Source organism: Octopus bimaculoides, chromosome 3 (assembly GCF_046866305.1).
Source record: "Octopus bimaculoides isolate indiv1 chromosome 3, ASM4686630v1, whole genome shotgun sequence".
Lineage (NCBI taxonomy): Eukaryota > Metazoa > Mollusca > Cephalopoda > Octopoda > Octopodidae > Octopus > Octopus bimaculoides.
In genome coordinates this window covers 97,910,174-97,933,875 of record NC_142930.1, presented here as the reverse complement: position 1 = coordinate 97,933,875, position 23,702 = coordinate 97,910,174, and the positions used below count along the sequence as shown (strand labels likewise).

Genomic DNA, 23,702 nt, shown 5'->3' with positions numbered 1-23,702 from the left:
GAGAGAGTGTATTCATGTTTGACTCTTATCATTTGCTTGTATGCCTATGTGAACGCATGTATATGTATGCCTATGCACATTATTCACAAAGTAAAGATTGAAACTGCAAATGAATTCCTTGAAGATATACTCCATTTGCGCTCGCTGGCTAGTGCTATAATGGGCTTCGTTGATATGCGGTGCTAAGGTAAAAATTTCTAACGTGTTTGGTATATAAGTGAGACATAAACTGCTGCTTTCATCTAAAGGAACTCCTAACTAGCAAGTAAAATGGAAAGTTATATCGCTCAACGAAATAATGTCATATTAGAATCAATACTGTCTTACAGGTTTTGTTGCTAAAAAAACTTCAGTATTTTCTTGTTTAATAACAACATTGTTTTGGTGTGACAATGCTGTGATATTCAGATCTACAATTATATCTGATCTCTTTTATTGTTGTTCCATATCAAGTCTTCTTTTCGGGATATGCATGTGGTACCTGATTGGATTCGATCTTTATTACATACGTGAAATTAATAATTTTCTCATGCAGTTGCATGCATCTTGTGAATCAATGTTTGAATTTGTTCAACAATATTCTGATTAACATTATATTTGTATATTTAACCTTCATTATTTGTTATGTTTCAATCATCATGACTTGGTGCAACTCTTCGTTTTAATATATGCATCCGAAAAAGATTATACCTTATTTTACTTGTTTATTGAATCTTTTCTGGAACAGGGATGATAGAATTCAGAGTAAGACGTGTTTTTGTAACGATTTTGTCATGCACTTGGGCATCATGTCATGCTCATTATCATGTTATGGCGCCTGTTGCCATCATATTTGGTTCGTGTTTGTAGCATTCTGTCATCTTCTATTATATCTAACTTTGTAAGCTAACTAAATGTTTCCAAGTTTAACAATAAGTAGTTTAATAACTACCTACACCTATGAGGAATGAACTATTGAGAGCATGTTAACCAAGGCAGCAGCACTCTACTAGTGATAGTATGAGAGCTGATCAATCAGCCATCAAAAGTCCTACGAAGTAATAATATAAATACAGTATAAATCACATGGATTTTTGTTAAATGATATATAAGCTCGTTAGTCTTCTCCATGTCTATATTTAAATAATTGCACTTTTTCCTACATATCCAAGAAAATTAGATTTAAATTTACGTCGCGAAATACTGAAAAATATCTGTGGTCGATTTGAGATAAGACGTTCGTTAACGTCTTGTTTATTCATGTATTTCATTTTTAAAATGGAGTATTCTAAACTGCTAACGGGGACATAAATGTTAAAAACTATTCTGAAATGAATCCTGTTTGATTTGTGTATTACTAGTTGACATTTACGCCGGCTGTCATTGTGAATAACCACATTTGATTCTTTAGACACGGCCTTTCTTATAAAGGGTATTACAATGTATGTTGACATTTACACAGTTTCTCTATTTCGCATATCAAGGAGAGTTTCGTTTTATAAAATATAACAATGTAATTTCATAAAATGTTGCATAGAGAATTATATAAAATATAACCTGACAATGTTTCTAGAAAATATGCCAATAGATGGCGTGTCAACAAGGGAAACAGTTGTATCTCATATACATAACTTCTACAGAAACTGAATGTAGATAAATAGTGGTCTACTTCATCGTAAAGACTCATGAATGGAAATAAAAGTGATTTACATTGAAAGATATTTAGAATCAATATCGCAGAAGAGGGCCTTATCAGGAAGACAAGCGTAGGCAATTTTTATGTATTTAATTTATATTTTGTGTCCCGAAATGCGAATAATGAGATGCAACAATTTTCTGTAATGTCAAACTGCATATACCATTAGCGATTTTACGTCACAGACTTCATTTCGTTTTCGAAATTTCTCCAGTCTCCTTTGGCAATCATAAAGAGAATGATTCTAAGGCTAAATTCTGCTGTACGTAGTAATAACTATTAAATATGCCTTTTATACAAGCATTTTGTACAATATTAATTTTCATAACGGTCAATATTTAAATTCAGTCTCTTACTCCAGATTTGTTATGAAATAGATAGATTATAAAACTATATGAAGTTAAAATCAACCATGTTTAATCTTATATTTTAAAATTACAAATATATTTGTAGTATATGACAGTGTTATATGTGGAAGGTATAAACAATATATAAGCAACATAATTTAAGCATCTATTAATATACAATTTTGATTCATAAAATTATATAACGTTTTCCTATTTAAAAGTCACTTTTACACTAATTTGTAATTTGATACTGACGATCATGTGACTTGATTGCAGTGTAAAGAGAGAGATGCCCGATGATCACCCGTTGATTCAAGAGCTTCGCTTCCGGCTTGGGCTGCTACCATTGCTGTCCTGATGCCAGTCACCGTCCGTGCATTCACATCCAATGGAAAATATGAAGAACAGTTTGCTGATGATCAACACATCACAGCTTGATACTACATCATTGGCAATGAGTTCAAAGTTTGCCAGGATAAGTAATATTCTTTTGTCTAAGGTCTTTGTGGCTACAAGTGAGGATCAAACTGAACCAGGCTTTTTCTGAGGTGTATTTGTATATGTGCGAAATTTCTTTTATATTTACTGTGATTTAACTGATAACTCGTAAAGTGAAACAGAGACATTTATTTTTCACCAATATTCACTAAAGAGAGTCACGCATTTATGGCTGGAAGGGGGTAACATATTTACCATTGTCTTCGCACGATAAAGAGTCTGCTGAAAAGTTTCATCCACCGCCTTTTTAAACTTACCAGACATTGCTTTGATGCGTCACGTTTAGTGAGTAGCATCAAGTAATAGTTAAAAGTGAAATTATTGGTAAAATGAAAGAATCATTTTTAGGAAGGTAACCTTCAAATGATTTGACCTGATAAAAAGTGTATTGTTCCTTTCTACATCGTATTGCTTTTTTTTTTTTTTAGATGAGGTAGAGAGGAATACGGGGGATGCTAAATAGACATGCTGAACAACATTTATGTTAGTTTGCATGTACGCATTTTTTTACCTGTTCAGATACATAAAATGTATATATGCAGTCTTATATACATATATTTTTGTGTGTGCATGTGTTTGGCTGTGGGTCTGGATGCGTATGTTGTGTAAAAATCCAAGACATGTTTGGCTTTAATAATATTCCAATCATTGCCTCAAAAATCTTTCACGCTAACATTATTTTCATGATTCAGGTAAATTCACAAAATGTTTCTTGTCAAAAATTTTGATACTTTTTCAGACAGAAAAAGAAAAATCCAGATATGCTTTTTTTTTAACTGTTAAATACTTAATTGTAATGCTGTCTTTTGGTGTTTGGAAAATTTATAACCTTAACGCTTTATCTGCTGACTGAATGCCGTTTCTAAGCTAATTGTTGAAATATAAATTATCGCAATATAAACCTGTTATTATAATCATTTCAAGTGCAGCGCACAAAGATCTGTCATTCACATTTTGTTATCAACGAGTCAGTTCGCATTAAGATCAGCCCTTTTTTTCAATTCCTTTATAACGTTTCTTGGTTCATCATATAATTCATATTTTTGTAAAACTTAAACAATCTCAAACAGCCTTTAGTAGACATAGACCTTATACATCGAGGTTTCTTCTTCCATAAATACACAAATTGATTGTGATTAAATCAATGGTCATAAATATTATAACAAATATATATATATCATAAGATGTCTTTTTGTAAAAAAGACAATACATTTGCAATAAATTGTTTAGCAATTGTAGAGAATAACTGATTTCTTTTGACAAAGTATAGAGTCTTAAGTTTAGGTTATATATATATATAAACTTTGCATATTATGCCTCTCTAAAGATTATTAACAGTACAGGTGAACTAGTGCAATTTCAAAGAAAAATTGCAATCTGATATGTTGATTTACTCATCACAGTTAATTTATTTCTTTAGCAATGCCTAAACGGGAAAACATACCTACAGCGCTAGGCTGTCCTACCGTGGAAATGTTGGTTAGTATAATCTCCATTCTCAGAGTTAAGCTGTATCAGCAGAAAACTATTTAATTTTCAATGAACCAGTCCTCCTTTATACTGTATATAAGTACAAAAGTAATGGCCACTGGAATGTTTTTAACAAATTATTTCAATAACATTCGGCGTAGTGAAAGGAAGTTCATTAATTTCATAAAGATTACAAACATAATGAAAATTCAGTTATGTTTTCATATTAGTGTAACGGATATGCTATTAATCCATCTCATATCTGCAGTAACAAAGTTTATTAATATTCACATAGCATACAATTTCACAGAACACCTAACACATTATATACATACACGATTATGAGTCAGAATGTAAAGCAATTTATATTTGCATTATTCCCTGACATTATTCCCTGTATATATATATATATATATATATATATATATATATATATATATATATATATATATATATATACACGCATTTATGTAGTCACACACATATATATATATATACAGAGATACATATATATATATACATATTAATATATATGTATATATATGTATATATGTATATATATATGTACATATATATATATACATACACACACACACACATATATATATATATATATATATATATATATATATATATATATATATATATATATACATATATGTATATGTATGTATGCATGTACATATATATTTACATATACGTATGTGTGTATATATGGGTGTGTACATAGCTCTAGAAAATACATTATAACGTCATAAAATCAAATCCGCCACATGGCTTCGATTTGTAATTGGCGACATTCATAATTAGCACAATTCACAAATAAAATGGATTGCAAAATGTAAGCAGTTCATAAGACGTTATTTATTATCCCAACTAAAATGTACACTCTTTATACTTTGTCAGAAGAAACCAAAATTACAAATATTTCTATAGTATTCATAATAATGGTCTCAAATCTTGGCACAAGTACAACAGTTTTCAGGCGGGGAGAAAGTCGATTACATCTATGCCAGTAATACCAACTGATACATATTTTATGAAGCCCGGAATGATGAAGGACAATGCTGATCTTAGCAGTTTCTGAAATCAGAACGTAAGGAGTCAGAAGAAATGCTGTTAAACATTTGTCCGACACGCTAGCTATTCTTTTAGTGCTTATTATTATTATAATTATAATTATTATTATTATTATTATTATTATTATTATTATTATTATTATTATTATTATTATTATTATTATTATTATTATTATTATTATTATTATTATTGAGTGAGTGAGAGAGTAGTGCATGCCATCAAAATGACACTGGGGTAAAATAAACAAATAAACGAAGCCCAATATAACCATCATGACTACCCGTCTGATAAGGGTACACCAGGCATATGCATCACAACCATATGTACGCGACATGGTGATCTCACATCAAGATAAACAGCACATGACCTCGCAGGTGGGGCCTAGTTAGAATTTTCTTCAAGTCGAGTAGCCCATCCCGCTCAAAAGGTCCCTGAATAAGATTTGTTTAAGGATATTGAGCAAAACACCCATGTTTCCAAAGGTAAATTATTCAAATCCCAAAGAATTCCTCTCAACACATGGCTATAATGCTCCCCCACTACTTTTGCTCGTGATCAGAGATGCACATATCGTCAGCCACCAAGGGACATGCTCAACTGGTTAAGGTCAAACAACTGACAAGCAAATATGCGGTATTAAGCAGAATATCTGCTGTAGCCCATCTTTTATACCAAGACAAAACAATGTACATGGTAACACTTCAAATCAATTAAGATCAGAAGCCATGAGAGTCATTGCCTGGTACTACATCAGGGCATATATCATTATTATTATTATTGTTCAGTAGTTTTATTTTTATAACGTGCTTTCACTTCACTACCGAGCGCAGCTCTGTGCGCCTTGGGTATGTGCTGTGGTTTGCTGTGGTGCTCTTATGGTTACTGTATTGAAAGTGTTTTGCGTAGGACGTGTGCAGTGCCCAGTAGTGCAATTTTCTGTATGTTATATATATTTGTAAGTCCTGGTGTTTTTGTTATGTATTTGTCTGAATATTTTTTTATTATACCTAAGGCACCTACTATGATAGGAATTGTTTCTGTTTTTAGACTCCACATTCGAGTTATCTCTATTTCCAGGTCTTTGTATTTTGAAAGTTTTTCCATTTCTTTTAGAGAAACGTTGTCATCTGTTGGCATTGATACATCAATTAGAAAGCATTTTTATTATTATTATTATTATTATTATTATTATTATTATTATTATTATTATTATTATTATTATTATTATTATTATTATTATTATTATTATCATCATCATTATTATTAGTAGTAGTATTATCATTATTATTATTATAGGCACATGCATCACAACCATATGTGTGAGACATGGTAACCTTATATCAAGATAAAATAACGCATGACTTTACTCAGTGAGAGTTTTTTGCAGATTGAGTAACCTATCTCGCTCAAAAGGATCCTGAATAAGGTTTGTTTAAGGATGAGGAATGAAACACCAATGTTTCAAACCCCAAGGTATTCCTCTCAACACATGGCTATGATACTCCCTCAATACTCCTGTTTGTGATCAGAGATGCACATGTCATCAGCCACTAAGGGACTTGTTCAACTAGTGAAGGTCAGGTAACTGACAAGGAAATCTGTGATATTGAGCAGAATATTTGTTGTAGTCCATCATTTAAACCGAGACAAAACATACACTTCTTAACATTTCTAATCAATGAATATCAGGAGTCATGAGAGCCACTGTCTTATTATTATTATTATTATTATTATTATTATTATTATTATTATTATTATTATTATCATTCGAAATGAAAAATTTATAGTTTGGTTCTGTATAGTTCTTTTAACGTAATAAAACTTGTATTGTTGAAGAATTTTCAGAATCATATCACTTGGCGGAATCATTACCGCGCCGGTAACGATATATTTCGACATTACGATCTGAGTCCAAATAGTGCCCAAGTCGATCTTGCCTTTCATCCTTTCGGGGTTTAAAAAATAAGTATTGGGTGAGCACTGGGTTGGGTGTAATTGACTTACCCCCTCTCAAGTAATTACCGGTCTTGTGACAAAATTTGCTGCTAATATTAACTTGCAAAAGTTAGACATAAAATGAGACTGAGGCCAATTCAAAATAATATCAATGTTGCCCTATGGATGTTTCGAGTCAGCTTTTTCTCGATATTCTCGTCCATTTAATATAGATTTAATTTCAGAGACATGGAGGAAGATATTTTTCTTTTTATTATTATTATTCTTTTCTTTGCTATTGCAAGAATTTGCACGAATCAGATAGTTAAAGAGATAAATAGATGTTATTTCTGTTTCATGCTTCCGAGGGAATATATATTATGTGTGTGTGTGTGTGTGTGTGTGTGTGTGTGTGTGTGTGTGTGTGTGTGTGTGTGTGTGTGTGCGTGTGTGTGTGTGTGTGTGTGTGTGTGCGTGCGTGTGTGTGTGTGTGCGTGTGTGTCTGGGCGTGTGTGTGTGTACATGTATGTGTTTATGCATATATATATATATATACATTTATATATACACACACAATTATAGGTATTCCTATTTATACATTTACACATACACTTATACACAAATATATTTTTATCCAACTCGCTATTTCTATTTTCTTCAATAATCTTCTCCTCTGTCTTCTATTCTGTTTAGCTTCTTTACTTGTAGGTGGCCGTCTTCATTTATGCCCCTTCTATTTCACACACACACACACACAAGCACATGTTTATAAAGATAGATAGATAGATCGATAAAGAGATAGACAGATAGAAAGGTAAAGAAATATAGATATGCGTGTATATATATATATATATACATAAAAATCTAGTGTATAAAAATACATACTTGCTATGCTAGTAAGAAGAGTATGTAATATATATATATATATATATATATATATATATATATATATATATATATATATATATATATATATATATATATATATATATATATATATATATATATATATATACATAAACGTGCATACATACATATACATATAATTCATATTTTCTAGCCAAGCATCACACAACAAATGTGAGACCTCACTGGAAACAAGCAAAGATGCAGACAAGAATATATATAGATGCTTATGTTGACAAATGTATATATACGCATAAAATATATGCGCGCGCGTGAGCGTGTGTGAGTGCGTTCGTTAATTCAGGTTGTAGGTATATTCTTGTCTGCATTTTTCTGTCATGTATGCAGAGTGATATATTTTCCTATATTTTCGCTTTGAAGATATATGTAAATATACTGACAATTTAATGGAGCAAATGAAGAATCGATTAAATACGATTACTGCAATATACAGCGATTCTATTGTCCCAGCTAATTTGAAACACATGGAAGGTAAATACAAAGTCGGTAATGCATCTCCATTCTATGTCCTCATTACATATACATACATATAGATAGATAGATAGATAGATAGATAGATAGATAGATAGATAGATAGATAGATAGAGAGAGAGAAAGAGATAGATTTATACATACTGTATATACATATATACATACACACACATACACACACATGCACATACGCACCCACATACACATACAAACATGCATGTGTGTGTGTGTGTGTGTGTGTGTGTGTGTGTGTGTGTGTGTGTGTGTGTGTGTGCGTGTTTGTGTACAAATATAAGTTTATTTTAGCAGAAAAACGGTATATCTATTATGATGTTGTCGATAGATTTGGGGCTGAATAATGGAGTCTCTTATGTTAATCGTAGAATATATTATAGTAATGAATGGCAGCAGAACTCGGTGGTTAACTTTTTGTTGACATCATACTGTGTCCACCTTTCTGAGTAGTGAATTGTATCTTGTATAATGAAGATTTCACTACGACTGTCTTTAAAATCTTTACTGTGAATTTCAATTGTGAGGCACCCACATTCAACAGTACTAGCTTATTCGTCACAAATAGATTAGAAGCATTCTGTTATCCAGCTGATTTTCTCTAAACCTTCCGCTGAAATTTTGCCTGCCATAGCAATGGACAAAATTCAGGTTCCTGTCTAAATCCATTAAAAAGAAAATAACCAACGTTTTATTTACTGTCACCCCTACTAAAGAAACAGTAGTTGAAGGGGTGAAAATAATCCACTTACAATTTAATTTACTCCTGTGATTCCAAATGTTAAGGGACTGTAATTGGTTTCAATGAAGCAGAGGTTGGTACACATGCGATAAACCTATCTTCTACATTTAACTACATAAGCGTTATTATAATAATAATATAGATTTAATCAAAAGATTAAATGTGGTACTTAAAATGTTTGAGGCACCAGAATTTGGTAGGGTAAAAACCAAAAACAAAATCAAGAGATTTGGTGAATAAAATTTGAAGGTATGCAACAAAAATTCAATAGGTTATAGCAGTACATACGTTTCGTACAAGCTCCAGCTTGTACCAAACGTACGTACTGCTATAACCTATTGAATTTTTGTTGCTTATCTTCAAATAAGCGTTATTATATGTTATTGCCTAGATATGAATTTTGTAAAACGTTATGTGGTTTATTAAATATCCATTTAAAACAAATCTTGTAATTTGCGTACATGCAGATGCTCAGAATGACATTTAAACACCTCATTATCTAGTTATATTTCAAGTTTAAATGAATATATTAAGAATGATAGATCCATGGACGCGAGTACATTTAATTGTAACTGCAACGCTGCGTTAATGATTTTAATACTCGACGGTGTGAAATTCACTCATAGTTTAAGAGGATTCACATTTTTATGAGACATTGACTCTGTTTTATTTAAATACAGTTTCATTGTTTGTAAACAAAACAGCTTACACAGTTCGTGTATGCGTGTGCGTGCGTGCGCGTGCGCGTGTGCGTGTGTTTTTGTGTGTGTTTGTGTGTGTGTGCGTGTTTGTGTATGTGTGAATATGCTTGTGGGCGTGTGTGTGCCTGCATGTATGTGTGAGCATGTTTGTACTGTGTGAGAGCATATGTGTGAGTGTATCTGTGTATCTCGTAGGTGCGTGGTTTCCAGTTCCGGCCCACTAGGGCGGCACACTGGACTAATATTTTCAACTATAGCCTAATATATTACTATATATACATGTATATGCATACACATACGTCCATATGTTTCATGTCTAGTAGTCTATCTATCTGTCTTTTACTATATTTATGTATATATGTATATACAAATATTTTTACTTGCATTCACACACATTACGCGCGCGCGCGCGCGTACAAACACACATAAACATATCTACATGTACGTACTTATGTATATACATTTCTGCATATATAAACAAAGAGAAGATATAAGGAAGGGAAGTGGAAAGGATGTTGGGGATTGGAGGATTTTAAAAATTTCTATGGATTTTGTTATACTTTTACAGGAAATTTCTTTTTTAGCCAAATTTTATATTCGGTTTGCATGAGTTATCCCAACCAATGCGTCAGTCAGCACATCTCGGATGAATCAGCTACTCTATCCATTCAACCTCGAAAATGATTGATTTCACTAAATGTTAAACCTATAAAAATATCTCATATATCATGTCTTATTGACCTAAAATGTTTAAAGACAGGTTCATGTATTTAGAATTGCTATTTGTATTATATTTTACAGGTGCGCAAATTGATGCCCTATTTTATATATTTTAATAGATATACAATATCTAACAGTCTTTGATATGGACATCATAATTTATAGAATAATATATATTCCTCTGTTATCATTAATTCCCCAGATATTTGATACTACAAGAAGCAATACAGACAATTAAATGTTTCGCTTTTTTTTCCTTTTCCGTTCCAAATTTGATATTACTATATCCTTATGAGAATAATCTCAAAATATAAGAAAATCTCATTGATATTCCGTATCAAGCTTCTCTCAAAGAATATATATTCTTATGCGATAATACTACCCGTCTATCTGAATGCTATGTAGATCGTCTTTGACACTACATCGAACCATTTAGTACTGTTTATTCAATGAATAGTATCAATGTGAAAAATGCTATTATCGATATTAACATTCTATATATTCTTAAAAACAGATTTATATATTTACATTTAAGTAACTTATAAGCATATGTTTTGATTTGATTGTCTTCCAAATGTCATTAGTCGTGATTCGCAATTGATTGTGACATTTTGATTTGTATAGCTTTGCCTTTAAAACTGCTATTTCACTATTTCCTGACCACATTGTGCATAAAGATTTCAGAACTGTCCCACTCACCAGAAATTGTTTGCCCGAGAGAAATTATTCTTACCTTCCTACCATAATCAGTCCGACACGCTGTAGGTTTAGTTGATATTCTTATTTTAAGGCAAATAGAATATGAATGTTAAATACTCATATTCATATCATTTTAAATCTTTAATTACATTTTGAAATTTCTTCTCAAAATCCGACCAGTTAAACATGCATTCTTTACGATTGTTGAAATTTAGCGAAACGAAATAATTTGTCAAAGCGTAATAAAAAATATTTGATTACATCATTGAAGAGTCAAAGTAATATTAAATGTTGATATATTGTTACTTCGTTGCATTGCTTTATATTCTTTTTCGAAACATTCTAATACATCTCAATAAATGGCAGCGTGAAACTCAATTCATTCCACTAATATTACCATTTGTTTTTTAACGAGATTGGTTCATTATTATTTGAAGGCTCAAATTACTTTTCACATATTTTCAGTATATGGTAATTTTATATTTATTTCATGATTTCATGGGCATTTGTCATCCCGAGATTTTCCAATATTAAGCCATGTCTTGTCGTATGCAGCATTCTGACAATAAAAAATAATCTATTTGAGTTCTGAAAATTACTTCTTTGTTTCCCATTATTTTATAAATTAAATAATTGAAGAGATGATTTGCAAATGTTATCTAAATATAAATTGTTACCACTATTTAAACGTAGGTCTTACTCCTGATGGTACCGTGTGGGTACAGTCATGACGTACGGCGAGAAACATTACAAACAGTTGATATTAATAGAATATCCGAATATTTTTTTCATAAATTACTTATTCATAACAAAGAGTATTTAGAAGATAGCTCCATATAAGGAAAATATAATAGCTTATCATATTGTCGTGTTATAAACATATTTTTACATATTATATATGGGCGCCAAAGTCAATCAAATGTTGGCTCAAAACATATCAAGGATATCCAAAATCTCCATGGATAGCAATCTATTATTTCTAATCCCGTAGCTATGTGTTTTTCTTTACTTAATACAAATGGGTCAATTGAAAATTGAAGCTGACTGGTTTTCAAGTAAGCCAGTGTTACAGAGCTATAATTTCTTGTACAGCTTTAGAACTCACACGTTCTTATTGATATAATGGGAGTTAAACATATTTATATGATGCCAAACAGAAAAAAAGTCCAATCTATATGTTCTTTAATAATTGCGCTAAATTATTTATTTTGTGTATTCATATTCTCAGTAAAATATTTCCAACAATGTATTTTTATAATATATGGTTCATTCTTCTTATGCTAGTCTCAAACAAGTTTGTGAATACATCATAAATGTTCATAATTTATTTTTCCAGTATTTTTATTGGTAGTCATACTTTATTTGTGTGTATTTTGTCAAATTCGCTAATCTTATATTAAGTGTAAATCCCATTCTATTCTATTCCTTAAAATATCCGAAAGTAATGTGATGAATCTTAAGAAATGTAGTAGTTGTTGACATTTTGAAATTTAATTATTTGTTTGTTTTATGAAACATGATACAGTGTTTTAAAAGCCAGATTAAAATAAACATTCCTAATTCCTGGCCATATCTGCCAAAATAATCTTGATCAAGTAAATTATAACTGACAAGATCTGCTTGCCCGCTATACTCAGTTTAACAGTATGCTCTCAGGTGTAATTACTCAGTACAAAATTCTAGTTATTTCAGGATCATTATTGTTTGCTACTTCGCCAAAATAAAACAGCTCATACACCTGTAGTGACATTTTAGAAACATTATATGATGGTGTATACCAATCTAATTCATAAGGTTCAAAATCTGTCTGCTGAAAATGTACATTGCTCGGTGATAAATACTTTCGGCTCGCGCCAGCATTTTCATTTACATTTGCTGATATCAAAAGCGAGATGAGTAACTTACAGGGTAATGCAATTCACTAAAAATTAAAGACAATATAAGTGGGCTTTTGTGTTAAAGTGATGCTTTCTATTTGTTTCAAAATTAATTTGAAAGCATTTTATTCTAACTTCTTCAATGAAATAACGTAAATAGAATATTAATAGTCTGATATTTTGTTTTATATAATATCTACATAACTGTATTTGAGTTTAATATAAGTACACTTAATTATTAACTTCAACAATATTTGTTGTTAGCTCTAAATTAAAATCTAATTCAGTTTGAGTCAATTTTTGCTTTCAATGTATAGAGTATGGAAAGTTCAAAGCAGCTTGCTATAATTAGATGGGCATTATCAGCTGTACAGATGATTACGTGATATATTCACGTGAAACTTCACGCATTCTGGTGACATGTACCTTACAGTATATTTATATGGATTATAAACTTTCCCATATGGTATATTGAATGAATTGCTGCGATATTATAGATGTTCATACAGTATGATGATTAGCTTGTATGATAGGGTCATACAAAATGTCCGTATAAAATGATCATTTGACGTCCAATATCCAATATCTCTCAAGGAGCATATTAAAAATGCAATTTCTAAATTTATTGTATCAACGTCTATCAAAACATGGATTACTTGAGATATTATGTATTTTCTTTTCCCTTTATTTTGAATTATATTACAAATGACATCTGTATGAAATGATATTAACCTTAGAAAAATTAATGGGTAAAGATTAACGAATTCTTATATATGTTGATATCTGCTGTAGCCTTGCGGATTCCAAAGCAATTAACCTGAAGTTACAAAACAGGAAAAAACTAGAATTTGAACATATATAAAATTGCAGGAAACGGTAATAAACTTTGAATCTGCTTAACATGTAAATCTAACAACCATACTTTGAATGTTTTAAAATAGTATTTCTTCGGTAATTTCCATACAACAGTTACTAGAAAAAGGATTACGTTGCAAAGAGTAAAATAGAGATATGTTGTGACAAAGATTCCCGTGAAATGGTTGAAATTCAATTGAATATCATAATTTACTTGACATTATACTTCGTAATGTTCGGAATGCATCCAACATATGGAAAAGGATGCAAATAGATAGTGTAAGTTGTAAGCTCGTAAGTTTCATTTAGATCATTAAATAAGAGTTTTATATTTGCGTTTTCTCGCAGAAAAAATATAACATCTAATGCGGAAGTCTAGTAATTTTAAAGATTTCTATATGATTTCGGTTTTATTGAATATTTGCATGTTATTTCCAATGTATCCGAATACTGAATCTATCTAGCTATTAACAGTGCGAGCGAACGCTACACACAAGATTGTGGAGAAAAAGGACGAGCTATGATATTAACCTTCGTGTCAGGATACGTTCATGCTTTGGCAAAGTTCACCATTCTAAGAGAGTATCAATATTATATATATGAATGTTTGTCTTTGAACCTAATCATACTGCTCGGCAATCGAAAAAAAATGTGAGAGTGTCGGGTCGAACTAACAGACGGCGTTTTAGTGAAATTCCTTCTTGAATAATATATTTCTATTCAATGAGTCAGACAAATTGGGTATTTTTATATGCGCTGTTCAAGAATCAACGATTTATTACATCGTTCAGGAATCGAAAGAAGTTTAATGTTCGTCCCAATTATTTAGAATTGCTTCTACATAGAATGCTTTAAAATATATCAACAAAAATCTTATTATAGTACTTTAACATAAGAGATGATATACTTCTTTTAGTTTTGGCTGCCAATGAATTAAAATGTTTAACTGACCTATAAGCTAGTGATACGTTAATTCATACGCCGTTTACAAGTAAACACACTTTTATTCTGCCGTTTCCATCCACAGGAATATGTAAAATGTAATTTAAAGGTGTCTTTTTGTATATAGTTCTGCAAAAAGTAAATAATTCAAACATCTGAAACTTTCATGGTGAACAGTTAATGAGTACGCCTGTTTTGCGTTTATTTTAAATCTCATGAAATATAAATTTATTGGAGAAATTCACTGGGCTAATTTAGTTTTTCCCTCGTTTTATAGCGCAAATTATGAGACCGTTCCCTAAAATGTAATAAATTTACATATTGGATATTGTTTTGAGTATTATCATATTAAAGAAAGAACGAGAGCATTAAGGAATAAATAATCTTGGGATCCTTTGAAAAGATTCCAAGATTATTTCTTGACACTGAGTAAATGAATCTTGTAATTCAACAGACCAATGAGAATGGTTTTAGATAATTTTATGAGATTATTTTACAATATTTATATAATATTAATGACACTACCACCAACACCATTTCTGCTTCTTCTACTACTACTACTACTACTACTACTACTACTACTACTACTAATAATAATAATAATAATAATAATAATAATAATAATAATAATAATAATAATAATAATAATAATAATAATAATAATAACAACAATAATAATAATGATGATGATGGTGATATTAATAAAAGCAAAAACATTAAAAGAAACAGAAACAACAGTAAGAACAAACATGAGACGATGTTTATTATTATTACTCCTACTACTGCTACTGCTACTACTACTGCTACTGCTGCTAATAGTACACTACTACTAACACTACTACTAAAACTACTACTACTACTATTCCTGTGACACATCAATACGATGGTCAAATTCATACGAGCTCTGTTAAAGTGACGTATGAATCATAAACTAAATGAGAAAAACAAGTACTAAATTTGATTACTAGTGCGAAGGGACAGAGATCTGTAAGAAAAATAACAAAATTTGCAAAACTGAAATATATAAAGCACAAGTCACCTTGGAGATAAGGTACTTTGTGATATCCCTGTGCAGGTAAATGGAAGCAACAACTCACGCACGTACCTTCACTTGCCCTAGGCCACTGTTAACAGCCCGATAAGAAATAACGTAAAACTCATGAAAAACGAAAATACTATTTATCATAACAACTACTACAATAAAATAACAACTGCAGCCATAAGTAGAACAACAACTATAATAAAGATAATAATAATTATAACAACAAGCTGTTATGTCAAGACAAGGAAGGTATTGAGAAAGCAACTCTTAAAAGTAAGATCTTTTAACATATATCTGTAAACCAACCCGCATTAGAAAAATTAGGGCTTTCGATTTCCTAACAATACATAAGGTCTCTTAAAAGTTCATCTACGCTACTTACTATAGCATCTATTATATTACACGCAATATTGTTGGCCTTCTGTAAAATCCCCCTTGTTTAAACAGAGTCAGCATTCATTATGTGCGATCGTTTCATTCGAAAGACCTATCGTTTTTAAAATGCCGTATCACACGCAGCAATGGAATGTATAGACTGATTTATCAAGAATATACCTATTGACGAAATTGTATGCTTTTCAGTATTGTATAGCTTGCTTTCACAACTATATCCTATGTTTGATAAAATCGCATTAACGTAATAATCACAAAACTTCTTTCACATGGTTTTAGATGTTCTTTATTGTTGATAACTAAATCATTTCAAACCGTTTTCCGCCGATGAAATTTTCCTTGGATTTTATAGTATATAACTTATCTGCTATAATCTCTTTCCTACGATATAATAGAGGCTATTTAAAGTATCCATATTAGCAACACAATGGAAGTAAGCAAATAAAGGTATGAAGGGAAAATATATGTTAAGCAGCCTGCGGTCGAGTAAATGTAGTTTTAGATGTCAGAGAAAGTATAAGTTTTATTTTTAAACATAACTGTAAAGTTAATGTCATCTATTTAGAAAATATTTCAGTTATATGATTCATCCTCGTTCATAAGATTTTCTGCATTTATTGAAAGCAAGTTGTCACTTTCTTCAATGAAGTATCTGAAAGTAAAGAAAAATATGTTCAATTAAAAACCAACGTGTTAATATTTGCATTTCATCTTCGCATTCGTATTATACTGCCTGACTTATCACTAATGAAAAACATTCAGTTCACTAATTATGTTGTTGATACTTAGTGAAGACTTATTCCCAACAGACTTGAAATTTATATTTAATCTTTCTGAATTAGTTTTTGTTTCATATTTATTTTTATTACTTCTTTCAGTCATTCTTTCTTACACTGCTAAGCCATATATAAACATCACTAGCAGGTATAAATGATTATATGTGCGTGATTTCAAACCACGTTATATTTGTAAGAGTGCATGCACAAATAAAACTTTGTTATGCATGAATCTAAATTGAAATTTTGTTACTATATTTAATTATATTGCTCTAAATTATATATATATATTTCACGTTATGTATTATGTTATGCTATATTTATATACTTGTATATACATATACACTATTTACTTTTTCTGTAAAATAAATACATTTTTAAAATAAAAGCTATTAAACATTTACTACTCCGTGGTTTAAGATTTATTTATTCTTGAATTATTTAATTCATTGTTTTCCTAAATGTTTTAAAGCATTTTAAATATCAATTTTTAATTAAGGCTTTATATATATTTTCATAAGTGCCTGAAAAGCTTTCAATATGCACATTATGTTTTTTAATCCATAGAAAATCTCTGCTCCTTTTGTAAATAGATTTCATGAAATAAACTTAAACAAATACATAAATCCACTGAGAAAAGGAAGAATATATCAAAGAATTACTTGTCACTGTTTTGATGCGTATGGAATAATTTTTTTGAACACCGTGAATAATAATCAGTGAAGTGATTATCTTTGGAAACTAGATGATAATTCACATTATTAATTTCAAGCATGTTTTCTTCCTTGCAACATATCTACCTAAAAAGGATGAGCTACTTTCAGTGCATGAGAAAGTTACAATCTAGCAAAGCAATGCTGTGACTGGTATATTCAGTATTCGTGTAGCAAAATATCTCTCATGGCCCTCCATAGAGTAATAAGTTTTATCGAAAAATGTAACCAAAAATCATGTAGCTAAAAGACAAATTTCTTTGTCTCAGATATATTTGTCTCTTGCATATTTGAATATTTTTTGTTTATTTCGTCATCTGATCAAAATCTATTTACTAAATACATTACAAAAAAAAAAAAGAAAACAAAGAATGATTGCTGTAAGTCTGAGAAAATTATTGAGATTGTATTTCGTCAGGAAAGATTGTTTTGAAAATGGTCAACAATATTGGCCCACCAAAAGTTTCAAATGTGAAATTAATCTACTACTCTACTATTATGATTTCATTGCGTGAATTTCTCGGTGGAATGGATTTCTTGATACGTGGCTAACCATATACAGATTTTCTGGAGATATGTAGATGGTGATGTTATAAATGTATTTTTAACGATATTCGAAAACGCGTGTTTTATAGGCATCGAGGATATTACTGTCGAAATAAGATTTAATTTTTCGGATAACTATGAATGTATTCAAATTCAATATCTTTAAAATACTTCACTGAATTACATCAGCACAAAAATTCTGTGCTGCAACTGTGCTGCTTTTAACTTTTGGCTGTTTTTTTAATAAGTTACTGAAATACATTTGAAATGGCAATAGCCATTGCTTTAATACAATTTTTATTAAACCAATGATTAATGTGGGGAGGAGGTAGGAATATCTTGAAATTAATAGAGCTGCACCGTGCTCGTTTCTCGGGCATATATTAATCTTAGTGGCTGGTCACGTTTAATACAGTAATCTTCACTTGCACGACTGTACTATAGAAATAATAGAAAAATAGTAGTTTGCAATCCCTGTTTATATACTTGTAGTTTTGTGATCTCATGAGACATTCCATTGAAGAAGGCGGTATTGAATTTTGAATAACATTATAATCATGTTGCTGTATATATTTTATGTGGACAGAGCATGCACGTGGAGAAGAATAATTTCATATGCCTGTTATCTAGTGCATCGCTAATCTGCAGTACAAGCTTGTTTTGATGATCATTAGACGGTCTGTTGATGTTCAGATTTGACAATTGCTAAATTAAATTTGTCTTACGAGGGAGACCTACTTACGCATTCTTGTCAGTAAATTACTTTCCGTCTGCCTCGAGGCACTCTCTTTAGAGAGCCACAAGTTTCTAATAATAGCATTCAAACTCTCTCATGTAAATAAACTTGGCTTCAAATTTTCGCCAGGAGTGCATTCAAAATCGCCAGTAGCACCAACACTGTGTAGTGGCTAGTGCATTGTTTAATGGAAAGGAAAAATCTTTGTAACAACATACAGGAATGTTGAATTGAAATTTGCATGCACAATTTCGATACTATTTCTTTCTCTGCAGAAAGCTAGTTTTCCAGGACACATAAAGTAGCTAGTACCATGATTTTTAATACTTTTAATACCGTGGTTGTCATAAAATACTTCGATCTCTTATTTGGTACACATAACAAGCAAGTAAAATTCGATGTAGAACACGCTGCTTGCCTTCTACCGCTATGTGATAATGAAATTATATTCGGTCTCTATTCATCAGATTTCTTGTGATACTACATTGTAGAGGCTTCGTTGTAGAAGTACAAAACACGTAGCAGGAAATATCTGGATTATTTTGCATTCCCGAGTCCTGTTAACGAAACAGCGATGATCTAAAGAATACAAAATATTTCAAATATAATTTTTTTAAAAAATTCTCTTCCTCTCAAAACTAATATGTGCTACTGTAAGAAAAAGAACAGTGCTCCGAAATTGGCACTGAAAATGTCTTTCTGATCCAACCAGAAACATCTTCGATGTAAATGCTTTGTTGAAGATTGTTATCTTTCTTAATAGATTTCCGTTGATGTCGATTTGTTTACAAAACATTGTTAATCTTTAAAAACTATACGAGTAATTTTTCTTTTGCTTAGTTTTCTTATAAAATGCTCTAGCTGATTATTTCTTATAGTTTTACTTCAAATCTGACAACACCGCAGGCTATTAATTTACAGTTACACTCTGGAAGCATTCAAAATTTTAGAATCGAACAAAATAAAGATAATAATCAATTTTTAAATAAATACAATGGTATATTTATTTAAAGATAATCGACTTTCTCGTCACATATTTACTGAGTGATTTTAAAATATATTGAAAATTTATCTTTGAAATATGCATTCACATTATATATTTTGTACATATTGTTGGTTATCTGCACACTTTCGTATATCATAGTAAAAACTGAAAGCTAATTAGAAAAATACAGGAAATTGTTGGCAAGATTTTCTTCTCAGAAAACCTCTACAGAATAGATTCCGAATTTTACATCAAGCCATTTGTATAAATGAAATATATTTCTCATTTAACAAAGAACTGGATTATTAAAAATTTTACTTGATAGATTTCAGCAACAATAGTTAATATTTGTACCAGCATTTGAGGTACTAGAAGTAAATTCAACACAAATGGCTTTTCAGTTTGGAAAAAGATGACATGGAATTAAGTACCATCATTATTATTTCCTCTGTCTCAAACCACTTACATAACACATAAGAAATATATGCTAGATATGAAAACGTAAAAATATGATATCTCCTAGTTTGCTATTCTTTCTGATGTTAATTGTAATATTCTAAATAGGTTTTTCGTAATTTAATTATATTTCTCAACATAAAACACAATTCTATTTTATTAGATTAACCTAAATATTTAGGTTAAGCGACAAAACTTCCATTTGCATGTTTTGAGTTAACATGTTGTTTTTTTTATTTGCATATTCGCGTATGTAACTTTTATTACGATCCGAATATCGACAGTGATAAATGAACAAGCTAAATCGCTTTCAAAACTTTCAGGGAATAGATGATATGTGGAAAAGAGCAAAAATGACGGGATCTTTCTTGTTAAGTTTTTAATCGGCATTTGCACAGCAAATGCATTTAATGTTTTATTATATTTTGATAATATATTCTTTATTATTTTCAACCCCAAAAAGAACAATTAATCTGCTTAATTCCAAAGATGGATGATTAATTCCAACACGCATTAAAAGTGATTTCAGACAACAAAAAGCTACATGCAAACTATAAAATCAGAATAAATTTATTTCGGTGATAGATAGCATTTTAATGACAGTGAAATACATGACTAAATATACAAAAGAAACTATATTTTTTTTTCTATGTTTATAGAGATTTTCCGAAGCCTCAGCAATGTGTTAAGTCATGTATCTTTGTGTTTATGTAGTATAGCTTAGCATGAATTCTTCTCTAATGTACGTAGAGAGGGAGGGAGACAGGTAGTTGAAGCCCCAAAACGTTGATTACTTAACAGCGATCACTCGCTTTTTGGAGGTAATATCTGCCTTTCACTCATGTGCCGTTCACAAAATACAACGTTATCAAATATCAGAATAATTCTACCATGCTGTTTCTTTCAAATCTTTTCCTGGGTTCATATGTGAGACCCATTAATACATATCGAAACAAAAACACATTAGTGTATAATTTTTTACATTAGCAGACATGAAATACTGGATGACTTCTAGTAAATTTGATAAAACCGAAAGCAGTTGGCCTCTTACTTTTAAAGAATCTATTCATATCACAGGACTACAGTAAATTATCTTGATTTTCTCTAAAGCTAATAACATTAGTAGTGTGTCGTTATCGAACTAAAAAATACCTTTTCAATGAAAATATTGAAATATTCGCTGATGTATTTTGCTGTTTCGATTAATCATTTGAAACTTTACGCGTTGATTTTTTTCTTACTTAATGGGGAACAAGTAAGGATGCACACATTGCATTTGTTCTGTTTCGTTGTACAATACGTTTCATATTTGGACTTCTTAATAACTCCACTTGTAATAAGGTAGCCATTTAATTTCCTTTCCCATTGAAGGTATCGCTGCATCCGTCACTTAGAAAACTATGAAATAAATTCAATCGACACACTGGAATCGATTTTGGCACAAGACTTTGGTACTATATCTTGTCTGGATCAATCATATTATATTATTTTAATAGCTCATATCTATATTGTATGTCACACTCAAAGAGTAGATTTTAATTTATTCAGATTATTATTCCTTTCTCAAATGCGTCTTCATCACTACCATACTTATGTACATAAAATACACATAGAAAAAATATTCAAGACCTCTTCACACAGAATAACTTAGATTAACTCAAAATCATTAATTATCGAAGTAATTCCAATAAAGATGAATTTAGATCTAGGTTAATGATGAAACATCTTCAAAAATAAGATTTTTATTAGTAATAGATTATATCTTCATGTTGAAATTTTTCCTTGATTATTGCATCAAATCATTTACTGTAGTAGAAAAAGAATACAGTTAATTATTTTGAAACTGCTAAATCATTCCATTTATGTCATACATTGCTTAAGTTCTCATCGTCAAAGAAATTCTTTGATATATGCATTGATATATAATATCATGCCTAAAACATATATATATATATATATACACATACAGAGAGAGAGAAAGAGAGAGAGAAAGATATATATATATATATATATATATGCATGTATATATATATATATATATATATATATATATATATATATATATATATATATATATATATACATACATGCGTACATACATCACATTATAACGTGACCGACCAGACTATCAGATCGCTGGTCACAATGCACTTTGCATCGTTTTAGATTTCGAGTGACGAAACCCTGCTGGTTATGCAGGCAGACCATCATTTCTCTCCTGATCGAAAGGGGAAGTGGAGCAGCGTGAAATGAAGTATTTTGCTCAAGAACACAACGCGTCGCCTGGTTCGGTTATCGAACCTACTTTTGGTGAACCTGAATGTAACAGGCTAACCAATTGGCCACGCGCCTTCACACACATACACACACACACACATATTTTTTTTTCTAATATCGTGACGATAATCTTTTGAGTATGATTCGATAAAAAATTAATTATTACTAATATAATAGTTAATACGTTTTAAAGGCTCATTTTCTCAAGAAATATATGATGCAAAGTCCTTGGAAACTCTACTAATATATATTAAGAAGTAATCTAGAAATCATTATTATGCATATTTCTACAACCCTCTCCGTAGAATTTGAATGCTGTGGTTCCTGTCTATTTTAAATGATACGTGTTATAGACTGAGATCGAAGAAAAGCCATTCAGTTAACAAACTCCTCCTGCGACTGTCGCCATTTAAGGTCCCATAACTCACTAACAACACTGAAAAACGCAAGAACATAGCTCTATATCAAATCTCTATGAATATAAATTATTTCCTATTTCGCAGTGAAATAGTCTAAATAATGCGATTTACCTTCGCAAGCTAAGCTAAAGTACATGTGATACTAAGTAATTGAGTTTAGATTTTTAAAACATTTATTACATCTAATATGGTTCGTGCTGTGATGCTAGATCACTAGTGGGTAATTTACTTACGAGATAGATCGTTCAAAGCGTTTTACTCAAATGCAAAGCTAAAATACATAGCAAGGTTCCAATTTAATATCGAAAGGTGAGAACTAAAGTACGGTTCATAAATATTAGTCTTCAATTCCATCTCCACGACATTTTCATCTAATTCATAACATTTACAAGCTATATAATTTCATTT

The 23,702-nt window shown here is 30.6% G+C and overlaps 1 protein-coding gene across 4 annotated transcripts in view; it reads left to right on the top strand.

Annotated features, from left to right (window-relative positions):
* LOC106868055 (uncharacterized) overlaps nt 1-23,702 on the top strand; it is a 617,273-nt gene that overhangs the window by 159,201 nt on the left and 434,370 nt on the right. The window contains exon 2 of one of the 4 annotated variants that reach the window (XM_052966218.2): nt 2,299-3,758. The exons of the other annotated variants lie outside the window; for them this stretch is intronic. Within the exon in view, the coding sequence (XP_052822178.1) occupies nt 2,299-2,303 (5 nt within the window). The 3' untranslated portion in view covers nt 2,304-3,758. Of the gene's footprint in view, nt 1-2,298; nt 3,759-23,702 lie in introns of those variants that run through there. 4 annotated transcript variants of the gene reach the window in all.